This window comes from Rhynchophorus ferrugineus, unplaced genomic scaffold (assembly GCF_030347505.1).
Source record: "Rhynchophorus ferrugineus isolate W39M unplaced genomic scaffold, kcgeb_rfMv2 rfM4, whole genome shotgun sequence".
NCBI lineage: Eukaryota > Metazoa > Arthropoda > Insecta > Coleoptera > Curculionidae > Rhynchophorus > Rhynchophorus ferrugineus.
In genome coordinates, this window is record NW_027472583.1 from 6885644 (window position 1) to 6908725 (window position 23082).

Sequence of the window (23082 nt, forward strand, 5' to 3'; positions counted from 1 at the left end):
CGTAATGTCATGATGAAGAACAATCCAGCATCCCTTGTTTGTTTTTCTTATTTTGCCGAAGACTTCTATCAAACAAATGGTTGTGTACCAATTAGACTTTACTGTTCTATGATCCTCTAGAGGCCCTGTTGCAACATGAGCAGTTTTCCCGAAAAAACAGGTCACCATTTTCTTTGAATTGCTTCGTGCGCGAACAACTTTTGTTAGATTTGGTTCATCTTGGAACACGAATCCATCATTCGTCACCTGTCACGATTTTATAAACGTCTTTTGAAGTATTTCTTAAGCATTTCTTTGTACCAATCGACACTAGCCTTTTTTTGAGCGATTGTCAAATTGTGTGGGATCCAACGCGAACATAACTTTCGCACAGTTAAGTGTTCATGTAAAATCGCATATATGCTGGTGGAACTAATGGTCAGGGATGCCTCAATCCCACAATAGGTGACATGACGATCTTGCTTAATCACTTCGCATACAGCATCGATTTTAAGACCTACTTAACTTCTTAATTATAATACTATTAAAAGTAATTATACTTACAATCTTCTTGAGGCTTCTCAAACTGTAAATCTCTGTATTGGATAGCAGGAAGAACTACAGGCGGACTGCTACGTCCGCGAGCGTTCTCCGCGTATACCACCGCCTGATACTCTCTATTGGGTTGAAGATTCAACAACTTGAAGACAGGTCGTTCTCCGAGCACACGATATGCTGGGGTGATGCCTTCTCCTGAAAATAAGTGAGGATACAATAATCGAACATTTAATAGCGTTAAATTAAATTAAAAAATCAATTAGTTCCAACCGAAAAAGCTGTATTAAAACATCAATAGTTATGCAACACACGAAAACAAAAACAGTATTAAGTAAATAAGTAGATATGTTGACTTTGACGTTTGATTCCTAACCTTGATCGTTTAATGTTGAGTGGATACCTGGTGGAGCCGGTCCAGATACATCACTCACTTCCAGGACGAAATTCTGGCGAAGTCCTCCATCATTGCCGGCCAGGCAAGAAACCTCAAATATACCAAACGTGGAGTTCCTGATAAGGCAATTTTTTGGAGACTCCGGAAGTTCTGAAATATGTTAAAAAGGTTAGTACTTAACCAAAAAAAAAAAAATTTGCTAGTTCATTACCAACTTTTAGAAAGGTTAAATAAAATATTTTTGGTTAGCTTTTTGTTGAGAATATTAACCATATAATGATACTACATATAATATGACAATTTATTTATCAGTTTAAAGAAAGGTAAAGCAACTACTAATAGAATGTTACTATTTTAAAACATACATGATTGTTTATTGTATAAATTACTATGGAATAGATGAAGACGCAAATTAAATACAATGCTTAAAATCAAGAAAATTGTAATATACAGTCAAAGTATAACTCCTTAAAAGAAAATAGCAACGGTACTGTACTGTGTTATACTTGTATATCTTTAATGTTTCTCTCTGATGTTGCAAATACGTAATAAAATAATTTCTTTCTATTCGGGTATTCGTTCTAAAAATTTTAGGAAGAATTATCACGAAAATGTTCAACAACAGAAGATAAACGGGCCTTCAAGACTATTATTTATAAGGCCACATTTCTAATTTTTATTTAACTAAGTCGATGTTGCCAATTTTAAATTTTGTCTGAAACATCCAGACTTCTTTATTTTCAATTAAAACCACATTTATTTACCGAGTAATCGAATGAGATTAACAATTTACCTCGTGTATAATCAAAATGAACTGTACTCGGTCTAAATCCCCCGAGCCGGCAGCCGTAAATAAGAAGCTCCCCATTTGGAAAGTTGTCGAGTGGAATCAGTCCGCACTCGAAGCGAAACTACCGCGAGACGCCCTCTGCCGAACAAGTGGCGAAACTGAAATCGTTACCTTTTAAATTGGATAGTTTAATAATGAAGCAAACTTTATATGCTCGCGAAAATTTGATAATATAACTAGGAGTAATTTCATTTCCATATTTGGCTCTCGAAGCCTCATCTGGGCGCCTTATGAATATTCAAACTACTTAAATAGTTAATTATGTATTTCTCCGGAACAATCTTCAACCTGGATCCTGAATGGGCCGAAAAATACGAACTTCCGAAGGAACTTTACGTTTCTGGGAGTTGAAGTTTGTTAGTGTTCGAGTAGTTAACCGGCAAGCGAATCGGCATAACATCCGAAGTTTCCTAGTTGAGCGATTAAATTTACTGATATTTTAAATATGGCCGCAGTACATGAGTATCTCATTTAATTATTGCTAAATCAAACATACAATGTGCATACATTATGTTGTGTATCACTACATAGTATAAAACAAAGTCGCCTTTTCTGTCCCTATATCCCTATGTGCGCTTAAATCTTTAAAACTACGCAACGGCTATTGATGCGGTTTTTTTCAATAGATAGAGTGATTCAAGAGGAAGGTTTATATGTATAATACATGCATAATATACTAAGGCAACAGTGCTAATTTTAGAGGTTTCTAACGTGATGTCGTAAATTAACCTATTTTTTTAGGCTTATTTAGCAATTAGCAAAAACGCTGCCTAACCCTACGAGTTAGATCAAATTAATGTACTACAGTATTGTACACCATAAAAAGGTCTACAAAAAAGTCCGCGATGGTATATGTTTATCTTTTAGGGATAACCCACATTAACCATTTTTATTGTTTACTTTTTACGTGAGAAAATGGCTTATTTACGAAGCTATTTTAAGCAATACGGCATTAATCCTTATCGAATTAAGTACCTTAAATACAGTGTGCAATTAATATAGATCAATATGGTTCCTTACAGCATGTAAATTAAACAAATATTTTCGGAGATATTACAAATTTAAAATTTGCGTTTAAAAATGTGTAATGTAATAAAAATTGTATGAATTTAGATATTCCAAAGATAGCAGGAAATCTTCATAGTAAGTATAGGGGAAGAGGAATTGTTTTACTCCAAATTTAATGCGTGCAGGCCAAGGGCAGTAATGAATGAACCAAAAATACTGGATCGATTTTAATCATGTTTTCATTGAGTGACAGGCATATATATTTTATGCCCGTGCAAAGTCGGAGCGGGCCGCTATATTTTTATATACAACGTTCATATTTTTTCTGTAGTGTATTTAATTTAGTATCAGCATTGCACCCGTGCGAAGCCGGGGCGGGTCGCTAGTTATATATAAAATGCCAACGAAATATTTTCATACATCAAAGGAATAATAATTATAATGGCATGAGATGGGTATGTAAAAACTAAGAAACCACGTTGAAAACAGTTATGTGTCTAACATAGTAGGTAAATCCTCTCACTGTTACCGGTAGCTGTAATGTCAGTTCTAAATAAACTTCGATATATAATAGGCCAAATAGCCCTTAACAGAATAACATTTGAGTTTGAGTAAAATTAAACTCAATATTTAATTTTTAAACAATTTTTTGATTATTGAAAAGTAACTGGGTGTGGAAATAACGTTTAACAAGCGGAAGGTACAGTTACGTATTTTACGCGTGTTACACAACTATAAAATTGAAGAAAATTGATCCAAAAGGCAGCCATATACCAACCAAAGCGCAAGGTGTTTCTTAACCACTTGTTAGAACTATAATTCCAAACCGTAATCAGTAATTCAAGATCACTATTTTCTCAATATATTAATATAGTTGTAGTGCGTCAACAATTATTCTCATAAGCTTGCATTTAGCTGTCATCATTGTATTTTCTTGAACAGCTTTGTATACAGGCCTCAAAATTATGATAGTCTTCGAACTAACTTCTCAATTTCACCAAAAATGTGGAAGCCAATAGCCTATTCCACTCCATTTAACACACATTCCATTTAAGTCTGACATATTGACGTACAGTAGCTTTTGGCAATTAAGGTATAAAATGCTGGTTAAATATAAGTAAAAGATGATTAACACAGTGAATATTATAATCCAGAACTGTAATTTTATTACTTTTATCATCGTATGATTCGTCTTGAAGAAAAGGAGGAGTGAGACAACGTTCTTTGCCTATAAAACCCTATTGTTTAAAATATATTTCTACCTGTGGATCTCAATATATCCAAGCTCTGACTATAGTTATATACCAATGAGAAATTGCTTCCTATTTATTATTCTTAATTATTATTATATTATTCCTAATATTGAAATAGGCCTAATTTTACTATAGGTTATTCCACAATGAAAGCAAACGAAGGATATAGTAACAATTTTAATGAGATTATTTAGGAATATATAACGAATAAGTGAGACTTTGATAATTATCTAGCATGTTGCGACTCCTATTCAGACCAAAACATTTTACAGATTCTGTGCGCTATCTCTTTGTTCTTTTCGAGTATATTGGACATATATGAGGAGTATATGGGGTATGGGAAGTTTATGTTACATTTTCTTGTATAATGTATTTTGTTGTTCTATGTATGGCGACCAACAGTAATTAGTAGATATATTCATAATTCATTGTCCCTCGTATTATTTCTATATCTCTTTTATGTCCTGGTGAAAACATTACCATTACTCTTCACTTACGCCATATAAATTTCTAGAAAAATGTCAAAATGAAGAAGACACAAGGACTAGACTTTAATGTTCATTAGTCAACCAAGAGATTTTAACTTATCTATAATATAATATTAGCCCTGATAAGTTTTTTTCTCACTTTTCTGTATCTTCATATGAAATGAAGCGTTTCTCAGACAGATCAGGACTCATATATGGAAACATGTAATAATCATAAGGAGTACGGCCTGGAGAATACGGCAAGTGGCTACCATTTTCAAGTATATTTTCACCGGTTTTGCAACATGTGGGTGGAACGTTGTTATGCCGAAGGATAACGTTATTGTGTCTTTGCTCAAATTCCGGCCGTTATTCACGTAGGGCTTTAAAATTAATTGATAAGGGATATTTAAAGCAATAGTGATTGGTTAGGAGTATGGAGCCAACTTTTATATACACACATTATCCAATCATAGGTTGTATAGCAAATTTTTCTGTGAATTCATATTATTTATAAGATTTTCGTAAGCTATATTCATGTGGACTGAAGGAGCAGGATGCTATTATAATACGCATTTTAAACTTGTTTTTGACACTGAAATATAAAAATATAAGGTACTGACGGATATACACATTGATGGTATAGACATATACGACAGGAATTCGTTAAAATAATGGAAATTTCTCATCGTTGGCTAGTATAATACACCCGATCAAATAATTCTAATAATAAGAAGAGAGATATACAAAAGACAAAGACAATTCAATACCAATTCGGTTTTATAGCATCGATTCCAAGACACTTCGGCGACACGGATCCTCTCGAGCCAGTAACGGCGGCGGGAGTGCGAAATATTGAAAGATTACAAGCGTTGCGGGAAAATTAAACCATTAAAATGAAAGGCCGGTAAAACGAAACACGAAATAACGACGAAAGGAACGGCGAATGGCCCGTGTCGGTAATGTAGTTCTCTACCCCACTTTCAATAATCATAACCCCGATAGAGAATCGAGTTAATTCGGCCTCCCGGTACGACCATCTCGGTTTTTTTCTTTCTCGAATGGCTCCTCGCGCTCTCCGTTTGACTCCCGGTCCCCTCCCTGCCCCCCGCTCACCCTCCCTACCGCCTATAATAATAAAATAACACCGCGTTCGGAAAAACCGGGCTGAATATTAAGGAAAACGTTCCGGCTTGTATCGGCTGCTGGTGGGAGGGGAGGTCGACCTTAGACAAGGCCACCGTAATATCTGGGGGCCAGATAATGTTATTTCACGAAGAATATGCCGCCGAAACGGTAACGGTTTTAATTAAATGCTAGTTTATCACGATACCTCGAGAATTTTTTGCGATTTCCTTCATATAGCACTGATTTATTATTCCCATATATTAACCGAGACGTAACAAAGATAAATCTATACGCTAGCACACGTATTGTAGTGAGTCTCCGGACGCTTACACATCGAGCGGACTATAAAACAACTTCAAATTACTGGGTACTCTTGCAGGTGGTTTCGAACTTTACCGAAACTTTCCTCAGATGCCGCTAACTTTCAAATAAACCATCGAGTTCTTGGGAATGCATCTAATTTTAGAGAGCAAAAAGCGCCAACGTTTTAATAAGGGCACAACTTCCAAGCTTACTCAAGATTGGTTAGAGTTCGACGTAGAATTACAGTTGTCCAATTATTTTCTCTTTTATAAGGTTCCGATTAAAATTAATTTTATTGTTTTATTATTCCCTCTAACCATCTCATCTTCACAAAATAGTTGTTATGAGTTGTCTGCTCCAGCTCGTTTTATTTGTTAGATACAAAAAGTGACTATTTTGCGTTATCCAATATGCCGAATATACTTTTTTTGTTAATTGATTACATCTTACACCGGATAGGCTTAGTATAATTTCAATTTACAAATTAATGTATTACCACTGTTCTGTTGCACTTGCATTAGCAGATTAGCAAGGCGAGTACGGGATTAATACATTAGAATGTATTTCCTAATTAATTGCAGAACTTTATTTAGTCCACATTGGGGTACTAGGTGGTTTAATGTTCGACCAAACCTATATTTTCACGCCATAGGTTCAAACTGGACGTATGATTAACTTATGAATCAATCTATATGATTTTAGGTCAAGTTGAGAGTATCTTCCGAATAACTGGTACAGTTGCTCGACTTTGTGATCAATTAGCCCTGCTTTTAGTCTAACATGATGTATCCAATTTGACTTAGCATCGATATACATCTCCAAATCAACCAATTTAGCTGGTTTTGCTTGAGGAATTGAGCATCCGTCAAGTAATATAATTAGTTTTCTTATTATTTCGCTGCAACGCAAAATTAACATGGACATGCCTGGAGCTAATAAGCTGTACTTTCCATATAGTTCATTTGTAGATTTTATTCACTGTTACTTGTATTCCTTCTTATACAGCCTTAGACAGAGATATATCTTTTGCCATGAGAGCTGTGTCGTCGGCAAATGTTCCAAGTATTGTATTTTTTGTTTTTGGGATATCAGCATTCTAGAGCAGATACAGGATTGGTCCCAAGATATTACCCTGAGGAATTTCAGCCGAAATAGTTTTAAGTGATGAAAACTTTCCTTGATATAATATTGTATAAATTCTTTAAAAATATTTAACTCAATTTAAAAAAATGTGTTTTAACGAATTGATATCCTACCTGCTTGTACAATCTGAAAATAGCAAGGAACAGTTTGTTTTCCTACATCGTTTTCCGCATAGCAGGACAAGCCCTTGATATCCTCATGAGCGGATGGTAGATGTAAGATCGAAACGTTGCCTTTGTTCTGCATTTGACCACCTTGGATCGGAAGGACATCCCTGGTGGTGTTGTACGTCCAAAAGAATCTATTCACTGGAGGTACTGAATCCACGACACACTGAGCGACCAGAGTTTCGTATGGAACCATCCCCAGTTGAACCATTTGATGACCTTTCTTGCACTGAGGTGGATCTGAAAATGTAAAAAAGAAACACATGATATTTTTAGTTATTATTTGATATTGTTGGCATATTTATTTCTTATTCATTTTATTTTTATTTGTCTTCTTGTCATTATGCACTAGTAATGTTGTTTACAGGTTAATTGTTTGAATGATTTTAGACTCGTTGGTAACTAGCATTCTAAGAGAGCGTTCTTGCTTAGTTCTCAAATACCATAATCATTTATCTAATTAACAAACAGTAAGTTACATAAAGTATGACATTGTTCATGATGAATTCTTATCGCTCAATTAGGGCAAATCCTCACTAAGGAATGGTTTACGAGAGTTATATGTCATTTTCGTGAAGATAAATAAGTTTTGTCTGAAAAAGTTGGAGTTATAAGCACAAATATCTTGGTTTTATCATTCGAAATTATGCACTTCTGATCACATAATCAGAGAAAAATAGTTTTCCACAATTATTTTCATTAAAAATACAGATTACATATGTGGTACATTTTTAATGCCAAAAAGTATTGAGTAAATTTAATTAGAACAACACATTTTACGCAAAATACAACTTTATTCATCAAGACACTATCCCCAAAAAATATCACATCTAGTCTAGCATTCTTTTGAGATCTGAGGACAGGAAATAGTCGCTAGGGACCAGATCTGAAGAATACGGTGGATGAGGAAGCAATTCGAAGCCCATTCATGGATTTTTGCCATCGTTTTCACTGACTTGTGACACGGTGCATAGTCTTGGCGAACCAGCACTTTTTCTTTCTTCGAATGCGGTCCGATAATGTTATGTAATAGTCGTTGTTGATGGTCTCTCCTTAAGGTAGTCAATGAAAACTGTTCCACTTTCCACAGAGCTTTCTCATACCCAAATATTCGTGAACGATATGATGTACACGTTCAGTTGATATCTTTAGAGTGTCTGATACTTATTTTTTTAATACTTTGGTCGGTAACAACCTCTTTTGGGTGTCTACTGCGTTCACCGCCTTCGGTTCGCATTTCATCACATCAAAACTTAGCATACCACATTGTGTATACACAAACCTTGATGGTTGGTTTTCCTGGGGCAGTGTCCGTAAACTCGGCATCAAGCCAAGTTTTTGCTTCAACTGTATTTTTTCCCTTCAAAAAGCAATATTTTGTCGACACGCGAAATACCTTTTTATCAATTTTTTTCAGAATAACAAAAGTTGCTTCACTCAAAATGCTGTAATTCACAAACTAATGATCCGAGAACTGTCAAATTTATACACGCATCTTTTGCGAGTTAGGGCTAACAAAAAAAAACATGTGGATTTAATTCTAATAGCGACATCTATGTTTCAGGCCGGGGACTTTTCGATTAACCTGTTATGCTTAGCTATTGCACAAGTCTCCGACAAGGTATGGCAAGACTCCCTTATTCATAAGCTGACAACATATAGAACTGTTAAAATCTTACATTATGGCCGGAATGTTTAGAGTCAAACAAGAGAAAGCTTATTCTACAATAAAATAAGATAAAACAGGTGTAGCAACAGGAAGTACATTGGAGCCAATTCTATACACATGTGATAAAAAACAAATGTAAAATGTCACCATGGCTATATTTGTTGACGATACTGCGATTACTGCTGTCAAAGAAAACATTGAGGCAGCCACGCGAAGCAGATAAGCGACAATATATATAAGTAGACACAACCTGGGAAATAAGAAATAACGAAAGTAATTTGTGCATATGCGACAAACCATACAAATACTAATAACAATATATAATATTGTTATATAACATAGCAACAACGATGAGTATCTCGAAATTAATATTAATGAAAAGTGTGACTAGAAGGAACGTGTAAAAAAGAAAAGAAAAATCCTGGACTTCAAATGTATGAAAATATATAGGTTAAATGGAACAAATGGTTGCTATTATACAGGCAAGTATTGAAACATATATGGCCATATGGAATGCAATTATGGGGATGATGTTCCGCAAAGTGCAATATACATAAAATACAAGTTTTCCAGAACAAAGAGAAGTATTGAAGGTGCACCCAGATACTAGAGGATTGATTAATTTTGTCGAGATCTTCAGATACCGCCTATCACTCAAGTAATCAAGAGATTCGCAAAAAGACTGAGAGGAAAGACTCCATTCTCATGTCAATATGAAATTATTACAACTCTTGGATAACACCAGAACAGTACACAGACCTAAAATAATCAAACCATTTGATGTCGTGTAATGCTGTGTAATTTAATATAAAAACAGCAGTGTTAAAACTTAAACACTGTTACTATCAGAGACTAAAAGTGAGCCGATGTGGCATCTTAGTATATATCTTAATTTAAGTTATTTTAAAGACAAATTGTAGGTTATCTGGCAACAACTAGTAACAATTTATTTACGTGAAACAATGAGTACGTGGTATAACGATAATAACAATGATATAATATAATAATAACAGACTTCAACAACGAATGTTAAGTGTTAAACCAAGTCAAGAGATCTTTTTCGCAAACAGTATTCGTATGTCAGTTAAAAGTCGACATAAGATCATACCGTATAACGAACGATATTTCCAAGACTAAGTTCGTGAATAAAAGTGGAGTTTCCCCAATTTAAGGAAATGCATAATAAAATGCAGTTTCTTTTCACCGAAGGGGGGAGAATCGTAAAAGAAAAAGGAGCAAGGACAAAGATGGAAGGGCGATAGGAGAGAGGGGAGATCCTACTGTGTGAGTAATCTTTCGGCGGGCTATCGTTCCTTTCATTTGTGCGGCCGGTCCTTTTTCACCGCCGAAGAAATTAACTTTATCTCGAAATTACGACGGGAAATTGCGCATTTTTCCCGTCAGTGGACCGCCGACGCAACTGGCTTTATCGACCTAAACGGCGCTATTAAAAATGAGACTTTTCAGGTTTCGCCCGCGGGCCCGTTCTGTTTTTTCCTCCGTCGAGCTTTATTTAGTTTCTCGTATAAAATTTATAAGAACGGCAGATTTCCTTTTGATAATTGAGATAAAATTAAATCGCCTTTCTTATTTTTTGGTGAATGCGCGCCCGTTTTAAGCTGCCTTCGCCAATTATTTATTTTTTTTATTTTACGCGAGACATTTCTTGTATTTTGACTCTTTTTCCTGAAATGTTATGACTTTCAGTCCATAATTTTTGTGTACTTTTATGAATATATATTAATCGCATTAAGTAACTGCTACTATAATATACTATATATTACAGGTAAAAAAATAAATAAAATTAAAAATACGAATAATAATTATCAACACAATTACCAAGATAAGTCTATTCTCAAAGCCCACATGATAACAAAGAGGGTAAAATGTAACTATAGTCCAATTAAGCCAATGCACGTCATAGACGTTGATGTACTGTAAAATATCTTATTGAAAATATTTTGTTCAGCTTCATGTAATATTAATGTAAGCACTGTGGCTAAAATACCTTAAAAATTATTAAACAATGTAATAATGGATTCACTCAAAAAATATGCAAAGCGGGTGGGACGCATCAAGATCACCGCGCAAGATCAGATATGCAGCTCTTAGAGGGATGAAACTGTTAGGAAATATAAGATTTAAATTATACAAAGACAGCCCATAAAGACTGGAGTTTCCGTATATTGCTTTCAAAATAATTAAAAAGTTTAAAAGCATATAATAAAATTAAGAATTTGTTCTTTCAGTTGAGTAGTTCAAAATAGAACATGACTCGTCACAAAACGCTAATAAAGAATATAAATACAAAAACAGGTTGATGGAAAAAACGCAAAAGTTAGAATAATATTTCCTTAAATTGTATTAATAACAATATTGGATATATATACAATTTATTGGACATATATTGTTATTTATGCTGGAAACAGAAATTGTTTTGTTCCTGTAGCAGAACTAGTGATTTCCTTCAGGTCAAATGGCGACTACCACGACGAAATGAACCATATTATAATTTTGATGGTTCAGTTATTGTTATGAAAAATGCACCTTATCATAGCATACTGATGGAACCGATTCCAACAAGTGGATCGCCAAAGGATGCAATTAAGTAATGACTTGCAAAATATAAATTAATCTTTGGAGATACTATGCTAAAGAGTGAACTATTTCAAATTATTACTTGATAAATATAAAGGAAATGTCTAATAATTTTATATGAAATTTACTTTTTTTGATGACGGCTGACCAATAAGGCCACAAAATATTATATATTATGACTGCATATTCAAATCCAATTCGATTTATATAGGTGTGTGGCAAATGACTATTACAATGAATATGCAGATCGGGTAGGATATACAACCAGGATCTGTTTGGATGTGAGGAAAGAGGAATTGTCTACAACAAAAAGACCTTTTGATTGGATTAACTCCTTCAGACATACTGTAAAGCTTGAGAAATGGTTGAATCGTGTAAAGGTGTTTGGAAGATTGGAAATTAACAATTTAGGTTTTAGTGACTAAGAAAGTGATAGTAACTGAATAAGACTATCAGGATATGGGATTATGATCCAATGCTGACAATTATTTTAGTCATTCTTACTCTATTCACACTATTCAGCTTTTTTAGCGTTCATAAGATCCTTCGGGTAAGTTATTTTAACAGTCGTAGGATGCCGCTCATACTGCGCTAGTATTGGAACTATCGATTTATGTCTTAATGATTGAACTTCAACGATAACTGGAGTAGAGTGAAGTGAGAGAGTAGCAAATTGCTTTTCTAGATAAAATTACTAGGAAAATACAGATTGTTCAGTTTTAGTTATATCACCTCTTTACCATATATACCATATATATATATATATATATATATATATATATATATATATATATATATATATATATATATATATATATATATATATACATATATACATATTTCATAATTTTATTTGCAATAGAAATGTTTAATAAATATAAACAGCAATTCTCCCATAAAATCAATGTGGTTGTGTATAACTTTTTATCATGCTTCAACGAAACGGAGATTTTCATAGTCGCCGATAAACTGACACGTACGCGGGCCGTCGCACGATGGCAAGCGAGCGAAGATGAAGAACGAGACGACGCCCGAAGACAGGGAAGGACGTGTCCCCGCCCGAAATATAAAAGGAAAATTATACGCGGAATATAAATAATACATTTCCCCGCGTACGGAGTGGAAAGTGCCGCGAAATAAGATACAAAATTACAATAAAAACGCCATCGTGTGGCTGGCATAAAAAATGATGAATTCTCCGGGCACGGTCGGTTGCGGCACGACGCCTTCCGCGCAACCCCACCCCCATCCACGCCGACTGTCTCAAACCCGTTTGCGGGGACGAGATGAGTCCTGGCCAGACGGGGGGTGAGGAGGAGGCGAGTTTGCGGGAGAAGCGTCATCATCTGCAGGCCGTGTTTCTGGTGGCAAAACGGAGTCACGGAGTGAGCGTCATCATAAATTCCTGTTATTTATGTCGGGATGAGAACGGGATTTTTTTCTCGTTCCGGGTAGGGGGTGGAGAGGGTGAAGTCGAGATAATGCATAGCGGGAGAGTAGCGGTCCAGATAAGAGAGGGAGAATTTGTCGAAAACGAAAGGATAGGGGAATGAAGACGTGTTTGTTTTCGTGACCAATATAGTGAGTGCTGGCGTTTTGGTGGATTTGGCGAGAATTTAAACCAAGACGTGTTTCCGTATTTGTTAAATAGTAATAAGGAGCGACTATAACTTTAAAATAAACTAACTTATCGGGCATAATTTTACAAGTTATAAAAAAGCCACACCTTGTTACCGTAATTTATATTGCGTACGACTATTTTAACATGTTTTTCTTACATTCAGAGAAGAATTCTGTATTACATGGCAACAAATGTTTTACTAATAGGTCAACTGAAAAGTCCCCGGCCGGATACATAGATGGCGCTACTAGAATTAAATCCATATCCACATTTTTTAGTTAGCCCTAACCCTCAAAAGATGAGTGTATAAATTTGACAGCTGTCGTATCATTAGTTTGTGAATTATAGCATTTTGAGTGAAGCCACGTTTGGCACTGTAAAAAAAATCGGTAGAAAGAAAATTCGCGTATTGATAAAATATTGCTTTATGAATGGAAAAAAATACAGTTGAGGCAAAAACTTGGCTTGATGCCGAGTTTCCGGACACTGCCCCAGGAAAATCAACCATCAAGGATTGGTATTCTAAGTTTAGACGTGGTGAAATTAGCACCGAAGACGGTGAACGCAGTGGACGCCCAAAATAGGTTGTTACCGACGAAAACATTAAGATAATCCACAAAATGATTTTGAATGACCATAAATTGAAATTGAATGAAATAACAGATACTCTAAAGATATTAACAGAAGATGTACATCATATCATTCACGAATATTTGAGTATGGGAAAGTTTTGTGCCACTTTGCTCTGTACCGCGCGAGCCCATTTTTAACCAAAAACAGCCACGGTTTGATGATTAGGAGCAGTCTTTGAAGATGATCAAGCGTAATAAACCCGAGATTTTCCGTCGATATGCGACACTGGATGAAACATGGCTCCATCGTTTCACTCCGAAGTCTAATCGACAGCCATCCGAGTGGACTGCACACGGTGAACCCGCTCCAAATCATAGAAACAAGCAACAGTCGTCTGGAAAGTTTATGACGTCTGTATTTTGGTATGTACATGGAGTAATTTTCATTGAGTACCTTGAAAAAGGAATTACCATCAAAAGCGATTATTACTTGGCGTTATTGGACCGTTTGAAAGACGAAATCGGCGAAAAATGGCCGCATTTGAAGAAAAAGAAACTGCTGCTTCATCAAGAACATGCATCATGTCACACATCAGTGAAAACGATGACAAAAATCAATTAATTGGGCTTCGAATTGCTTTCTCATCCTCCATATTCTCCAGATATGGACACTAGCGACTATTTCCTGTTCTCATATCTCAAAAGTATGCTCGCTGGGAAGAAATTTTCATTGAATGAAGAGGTGATCGCCGAAACTGAGGCCTATTTCGCAGCAAAGGACAAATCGTATTACACAAATGGTACTGAAAAGTTGGAGGGTCGCTATAATCAGTTTATCACCCTTGAAGGATATTATGTTGAATAAAAAAAAACCTTTTTCCAAAAAATTAGTTTTACTATGGTAGGCCGGGGATTTTTCTACTCTTGAAGCGATTTGGCTACTCTTTCATTTCATTCTACTGCTGTTTTCTTTTCATTTAATCAATGTATACACGTAAAGCTCCAATACGAGCGTACTATAAGCATCATTCTACTACTACAAAGCGAACTTAGTCGAAGGATCTCTGGAAGGTTAAAAAACTGCAGAGTGTAAGCAATGAAACATTTCCTTGTAATCAAATAAGTTCTTCACAAAATATTTCAATACAAGACTGTCTGTTTAACCTTCTAACTAATATAATCACCTTCATATTCTCTTTACTAAAATAATGGATTATGAAAATGACAGAAGATTTTCAACACTATTAAACTACCAGTTTTCAATTTAAAATAATTCTGGTCAAATCATGGACATGTCATCAATGAACGATATCCGATTTATAAATCCCGCGACAAATTCAGTTTTATTCTTGAATATGCAAAATGTTTCCGGTCTGAGGCGACAACATCGAGGAGGCGGCGAAGACCGGGGAAAATACGACGACGCGGAAAATGACGGGAACCGGGGACTTTTCTGCTCCGAAATCGAGTTTTGTTTGCGACAAATTGTTAATTCATTTAAGCCTGACCAGACTGCCAGTTTCCAGTTTCACGTTCGGATTTCAGCTTTATTTCTTTCTCGGTGTCTTTTTCGACGATTCTCTTCGGGTTTCGAATCTGTTCGGAAACAACTTGGAGTTTAAATAGTTTCCAGGTTATTGTGTTGCTGTTAATTGTTCGTGTTGGACAATTATCCCGCGTTATTTATTTACTTTTTACAGTCGATGTTTCGTTTTGTATAGTTCGTATATGCATAATATGTTGTTGGAATGATATGGGTGAATCCTATATAAGTTTAGCGAATGGAATACTTATTATTGTTTTAGTAAATGTCATATTATACTTGTACTCCAAAGCAACTAAATATTTCCTGGACACTTAATTTAAAAAGGTTTGACTAGTATTATAATGATGAAAAATGCAATAAAGTAATAACTGATTGATATTTCCATTCCAAATAAATGTTTCCTAACTGGGACTGTTTAGGACTAGGAATCATTGAAGTTGCCCTTACTTAAACTTTTCTGACCTTACAGCTTGTCCTGCAATACTTTTACCTGAGCTACTCTTAACTAAAGCTGCATAATGCTAAATTTCAGGATGATTGCCAATCCAACGATTACCTGTCTTATTTACTTGATATAATCATACAGACTGTGCTCGTTAATGTGAGAAGTTTTAAAACATTAAAGCTTTTAATTTACTTTAAAATGCTATTTAATTTTATGGAAAGAAGAGACGGCTTCATATTAAACAAAACTGCCTATGTTTCTATATGCTTTTATAAGCATCCCATCTCATCTTCCAGTACACAGTTTTCGTTGTCATGTCCGTTAACAGTCGCAGGATATAACATGCATACCAAGGCGTGATTTCCTTATGTGTTAAATAGCAAAACAGTCACCTTTATAATTTTAAATATGCGTACACCTTATTGTACAAAATAAAGCAACTAAAGCAAAATCATAGTTTATAGAGTTTGGTGTTTCAGTCGTAATTTAATTTAACCAAACATTTTAGACCAATACGACTGGGTCACCTTAAAATGATGAGAAATGCGAAAATGTAATACTGATTGGTGTTCCCATTCCAAAGAAGTGTTTGAAGACCTGTTTGATTACCGAAAGCTGGATTGATGACAAACAACAAAATTGATGGCCAACAACTACGACTCTTAAGTTATGAGAATATAAAAAAAATCGTTTTTTACAGACTTTTTTCTTTGCTATATTTTAAAGTCTCCTTTGAACCAACTAGAGTTTATCTGGACTAGACCTACTGCTTAACGCGGACTCTGAACCACGGTCCTAGGCATTAAGCCTGACGATTGACGAGTGAACTCAGAGATCACACCAGGTGACATACGGTCTTACCCAGCCTGGTGACAGGTTTAATGGGATCATTTTCCTTGTTGGATTTTATATTCGTGTCTTTTGGACAATGATATTTGACAAGGTTTGTAACAATCACAAATTTTCGACAATACCCTAGCAGGATTCGAACCCGCGACAAAAGCAACAGTAGGAGGAAACATTTTCAAATTTCTAAAATAAAGTACTTTAAATGATGGATTAGTTATGAGTTTGCTTGTATACCGTGCAACTAAAATTGCTATATCCCTGAAAATATTTTAGATTTTGAAAAATCGTCTTAAGGGCATTTTCTTAACATAAGCTTTGCAAATGTGAGAAATATCGATTTTTTGAAGTTCTGGTTAACACAATTTGTTCATTGATGAATAACATGAAGTACAGATAATTAAAATCGCATAGTTGAGTACTGCACTTTTGAGAACCATTCTAACACTAAAATTTAACAAACTCCCAAATCAGATTCCAAACAATAATTTGTCATAGTACTCCAACCAAGAAGTGCATATAAATCTGTGAGTTAATCAGCAGGTAAAAAAGGACACATAATTAGCCGGTAATTGACGCTCTAGAGAGAACTGAAGGGCGGCCGGTGTCGTTTCCTAATGCCCATTAAGGGACCGAAGCGAGCCAAGAGGGGTAACGAGCGCGGACCCGTTGTAGATGGCGTGGCGGCAGCTAGTACGATGTCCGAGCAACAAAAGGACCGCCAATTAATATGCTCGAATTTTGCAGCGAAACACGTGGGATGCCTAAGTGGCGATTTGCGTGTTTGCGGCCTTACAACGATCCGACACGAGAGGGCGCTTTTAAGGACAAGGTCGGTCAGCGGGGTGTCGTCTGTGGTCTCGCGAGACCCTCCCCAGGGGGCTATTAAAAACTGTTCTCTATACAAATATTTGTTTTGGATTTTTTATTATTATTTTGACATGCATATTATGGCTGGGGGGACTGTCGGTTTATTTTTGGCATTGCTAATGAAACATAGATGCTGATGATTTGAAACAACTGTTATTTTATTTAAGATAATTGTAAACTCTTTGTTACTCACGAAGAACCATTTTAATTAGCAGATTACTGTAGCCGGCATGGAATTCTCTTTATCTAATATTGCAGAACTTTATCGATTAATTGTTGTTACTTATCATGAAGGGCTTGAAATATAACGATTGCTGCAGCTTTTTGATGTCAATAGATGTCATTCTTAACGCTAATCATATTTCAGTATGTTGGATAAAAGTAAATTTCGATTTTTTTTTCAAGCTGTGAAAGAGTATTTACTCTTATATATTTCAAAAACAAACTAGTGATGCATATCTTTTTATAAAGGGAATTTTCTTACTTTCCTATTAATACCATAATGCCATCGTTATAGAACTTCTGTTATAAATTAATTTTTAAGATTTACTAGATTTATAAAAAATGTAATTCGGGAAATATATCAGTTCTTCGGTAATGATGTTAATGGTCATATCAGAGACCACTCAGAATCATCTTCAGCATCTTAGATTCGAACACTTGGAGTTTTGTAGATTAGCGGGTTGAGTAAACGAGACTATACTTGCAAATCATAAAAAGGGGGAGACCTGCATTTTACAAGGAATAGTCCTCTATATACGCTGTACTATTGTGAGGCTAGTAAGAAAAAATGCGAACGAAGAATACGCCATCAAAAATGTGGATCTTGTTCTTGCAGCTTTATAAATATCAGCTATGTATGTGGATGAATATTCTAGTCGAAAGAGAGTCGCCAACTTTGATTTACAATGAACATATTTCCAAGGATAAGTATATCAGATTTATAAAATCGTTATGTATATGCTCAAGTGTCATTTAACATGCCTGCTAATACCACAAATTGATATATTGATGAGTGCTTGACTCTTAAAGGGTTTTAATTATAATATCAGAAGCATGATTCTCTGTCTTTATCGAAATAGCATACATATAAGCGTTACTTACTAGGAAAATATATCAAATTACAGGAACGTAAAGAGAAGTACAGCACTAATGTAATAAATAAATTATCTTCAAGCATCATGTATCGAAATGGAGATATTAATATTGAAGTGACTGAAGTTGAATTTGGATATCAGGAATATTAGACTCTGAATAAAGAGATATGACAAAATTTTTTGAAAAATTGATTGCTTTGCTTTTTACAGAATTGCTTTGTAATTTTATTGTGGTTTAAGGAAGTGTTTAATTTATTAGTGAGCGCTCTATTAATTATTTGTTCTCTAGATCTTAAAGTTTCAGAGAGCATCATTGTGGCAATACCATCTGTCTACAGAAATTAATAAAAATAAGTATTTAAATAAATTTTCTGTAATAAATCATCTGTTTTAGATAATGTAACCTATGGTTTAATTCAAAGCAAATAGGAATATAAGTAAAAAGTTTAGGAGTAAAATTCGTCAGGCAGTTAAATATTGATATTATTGAATATTAACTTGCTGTAGTTTTATTGGAAATATTTTTTGTCGATAAATATATTTTTATAGTATTTCGATATAAACATAATTAAACAAAATTATTTTAGGGAAATCCATTAGTATGTGTTATCCATAGAATATTTAGCTACGTAAAAAGATAAATATTCTCTATGATGAAAGTAAAATACATTGTTTGGATATTGTTAATTAGGTAGATTAGGTCTCTAGGAGATACCGCTACATAAAAAACGCGCATAAAACCCGACTTCAGACGTGGTGTGTGTGAATACTTTTCATCCAATGTAAATATAATAAAACAACTCCAACTTACAACCTATTGTGGCTTTATAATTAACTGTAGTTTCCTTCGAAAATATATTCATTAGATATTCCATTATGTTAAAATGAATTATGTTTTATGATGTTATTTTTGTTTCATTATTTTATTTACATGTACATGTACATATTTACATATATATATATATATATATATATGTACATAGACAGAGATGAGAGACGAACATATAGAGGGCGCTACTAGAATTAGATCTATTTGTTTTTTGTTAGCCCTAACCCTCAAAAGACGGGTGTATAAATTTGACGGCTGTTGGATCATTAGTTTGTGAATTATACCATTTTGAGTGAAGCAACTTCTGTTATTGTGTAAAAATGGATAAAAAGGAATTTCGCGCCTTGATAAAATGTTGCTTTTTGAAGGGAAAAAATACTGTTACAAGAACTTGGGTTGATGCCGAGTTTCCGGACACTGCCCCAGAAAAATCAACCATCAAGGATTGGTATGCTAAGTTTACGCGTGGTGAAATGAGGACCGAAGACGGTGAACGCAGTGGACGCCCAAAAGAGGTTGTTACCGACGAAAAAATTTAAAAAATCCACAAAATGATTTTGAATGACCGTAAATTGAAATTGAATGAAATAGCAGACCCTCTAAAGATATCAACTGAACGTGTACATCATATCACTATGAATATATACAAATAACAACGACGAGTTGACGATTCTGAGCAGTGTTTGAAGATAATTAAGCGTAATAAACCCGAGTTTTTTATCATTTCACTTCAAAGTCCAATCGACTCATCCGAGTGGACTACACACGATGAACCCGCTCAAAATCTTACGAAAATTCAACAGTCAGCTGGCAAGGTCATGGCGTGTGAATTTGGGGATGCGTATGGAACAATTTTCATTGACTACCTTGAAAAAGGAAGGACCATCAACAGCGATTATTACACAGCGTTATTGAACAGGTTAATGGAAGAAATCGTCGAAAAATTTGAAGAAAAATAAAGTTTTCACAAAGACAATGCCCGTATTCTCCAAATCTGGCCCCCGGCGACTATTTCCTATTCTCAGATCTCAGAAGAATGCTCACTGGGAAAAAATTTATTGACTATTTTGACCTATTTTGAAGCAAAGGACAAATCGTACTGCAAAAATCGTATCGAAAAGTTGGAGGGTCGCTATAATCAGTGTATCACCCTTGCAGGAAATTATGTTGAATAAAAAAAGCTAATTTTGCCAAAAAACCTGTTACTTGACTGTTAAATTACATGTATATTTATGCATATGTAGGATATATATCGCATATATATATATATATATATATATATATATATTTGCGAGCATAAAAAAAGTCAATACTGAATTGTTTAGCACAACACGACGAACTAGTCGGATGGTATGGGAGGCCTCGAGATAGGGCGCGAGGGTTGGTTGGTGGTAATTTCGGTAACCGCTGTTACATCTGTAGGGCGGCCGCCCCACTGCCAGATACAGGCAAAACCACTTACGGGTCCATATTTGTCCGGGAGCGGTCGGGAGGTGGCGGGCCGTCGCCATTGGACGGATGAAATTTTGATAATAACAGTAAAATCTAAGAGATGCCCGGGAGGCCCCAAATTGAATTTCGCGCTCTGCCCGAATACAATTATGAACTGATCGAGTGGGGCGCTGTCAGGGGGCGGAGGGGCCGGTAGGTGACCGGGAACCGGGCGGAATGGGTTTTCACGCGTTCTAATCGAGAACGTGGACGAATTATAATATATCATCGACGATACTGCGTCAAATTGAGAAGAAACAATATTGATTCCAAAGAGTTTGTCGAAATATATAAATAAGGGTCGATATTTAGTTCTGCAGTGATGTCACGGGATGATCCTTTTGATTTAAAAAGCACATGGCGTGAATGTTTCAGCTAGTCATTAATATCTAGTGATTTTTCCTTAATATTGTTTTCAGGTCAGTCGAGATCTAAGGTTTCAGAATCAACCTTGATAGCCTCTGATGGATGGATGGTAGCCGCTGGTAAACTCTTCAAGCTCCGGGTGTATTATTAATCGTTCAATGGTTTAGGTTCAGGCAGAGCCAAACCATTCACTTTCTTCACTGATCAGTTAAGAACCCATATATTGACCAACAAATCCAGGTAAGTTCCCGGACTGGTCGATATGCATTCCCCGATTTTGCTGACTTTAGTTGGGTACACCTTGTCAAAGCGAAATAGTTGCTTTCTGGTTAATTTTTGTAATGGTTTATCTGCTGTACACTCGAGACTTATCTGCATTCGATGAAATCTGTCGCTGCTATATTTGCTGATGACAATGCAAACCTAGCTATTGGAATTAAAAAGTATTGAAAGAAATGCTGGACAGAAAAATAGCACACAAATTAATTAGTGCATATTGATTTCACCAATCAAATCCAAGCTGGGATATATAAATAAGCACATAGTTCGGTATGGATATAGAGCTAAATATATAAGAATGAAAATATCTAAGATAAATGTTGAAGGCGACAAGCTGAACTACAAAAAATATATCGGTTATTGGGTAGATATCAGCTATAGCTCTTTTTTCAGAATGGAGATGTTAGATAGCGCATTTAAAACAACTCTAAAAGTCGGTGTAGTATCAAGTGGCATGTCAGTATGATGAGTGATGTGTTTATGTTATGAGAATTTTGTTTTACATTACTATAGGATTCGATAAGTGATCACTTCTTTCCATTAATATAAGCATATATATCCTATATTTGCTATGATTTTTATTAACTCTTCTTATGGGATATTGTTATCAAACATAGGTCTGTAAATATGTAGAATAGAACAGTACGGAAGGATGAACAAATGCAATGATCTACCACAATGGAAATGAATAAATTTTACGATTTGTACATATTACGGTCATGGTCTTTTATTGGATCTTGGCTCGGCCTTCGCCCCTGTTGTTTTCGTTTGACGCTGACATAAAACAAAAGTTCGGGCTCACTCGTCGGTCCATCAGTTCGAAAAATTCCACACGGGGTCGGTTTACGACGAACGCCACAGAGAAAATTATCATTGGCCGAGGAAATATATCTACGCCTCGGAAAACCTAATGAGAACGGAGGGATATACGTCCATATTGGACTTATTTGGATTTTACAGTATCGTCGATATTTTACGCCACCTTTTATGTAGTAAATTTTTACGAGTAGCTTTGATCCAAACTTTTCAGAGATATTATATTTTATTGTTCTATACATTCTTGCGTGAATATTTGATAAACTGGTGAAAGACTGGGCAATGAGATGACCCAAAATAAGTACGTTTTTATGAAATCTACTTTTAGTACTCTACTTTTGTTTCTTATCCAAATAAATATATAATACTGATCGCCCAGTGGTAAAAATTAGATCTTAATTCATTAAAGAAAATTATGTTTTTTTTTTGGAAAACTCTCCCACTATTATCTTGATTAAAAAATCAGATAAGGTAAGGTTAGTAAGGTAGGTAAGGTAAGGAGGTAAGACCAGATGTCTTCTGGGATTATTTATAAAATAGTCACTCGCCAATCGGTGACTTAAAACCGAGTACTGTGGTTTGAAGCCCACGCTAATCAGTAAATCGAATCTAGATAAACCATAGCAGAAATAGAGGAAATTATAACCAAAAAAAATTCCTTTTTCCTGAAATTTTCACATTTAAATCAAAATTTCACATTTGAGTTAGTAAAATCCAAAGAATCCAAATCACCAAAAATCAAAGAGCAGTATATTCAAAGGAATATGTCACAGAAAAATTCTTCCAA

General features: G+C 35.1%; 1 protein-coding gene across 1 annotated transcript in view; it reads right to left on the minus strand.

Annotated features, from left to right (window-relative positions):
• The window catches only part of side (motor axon guidance molcule sidestep), a 278234-nt gene that overhangs the window by 123427 nt on the left and 131725 nt on the right, over window positions 1–23082 (minus strand). The window contains exons 10-12 of the mRNA XM_076404051.1: window positions 7197–7490; window positions 911–1081; window positions 544–732 (exon numbers count right to left, since the gene is read on the minus strand). Of these exons, the coding sequence (XP_076260166.1) occupies window positions 544–732; window positions 911–1081; window positions 7197–7490 (654 nt within the window). The remainder of the gene's footprint in view (window positions 1–543; window positions 733–910; window positions 1082–7196; window positions 7491–23082) is intronic.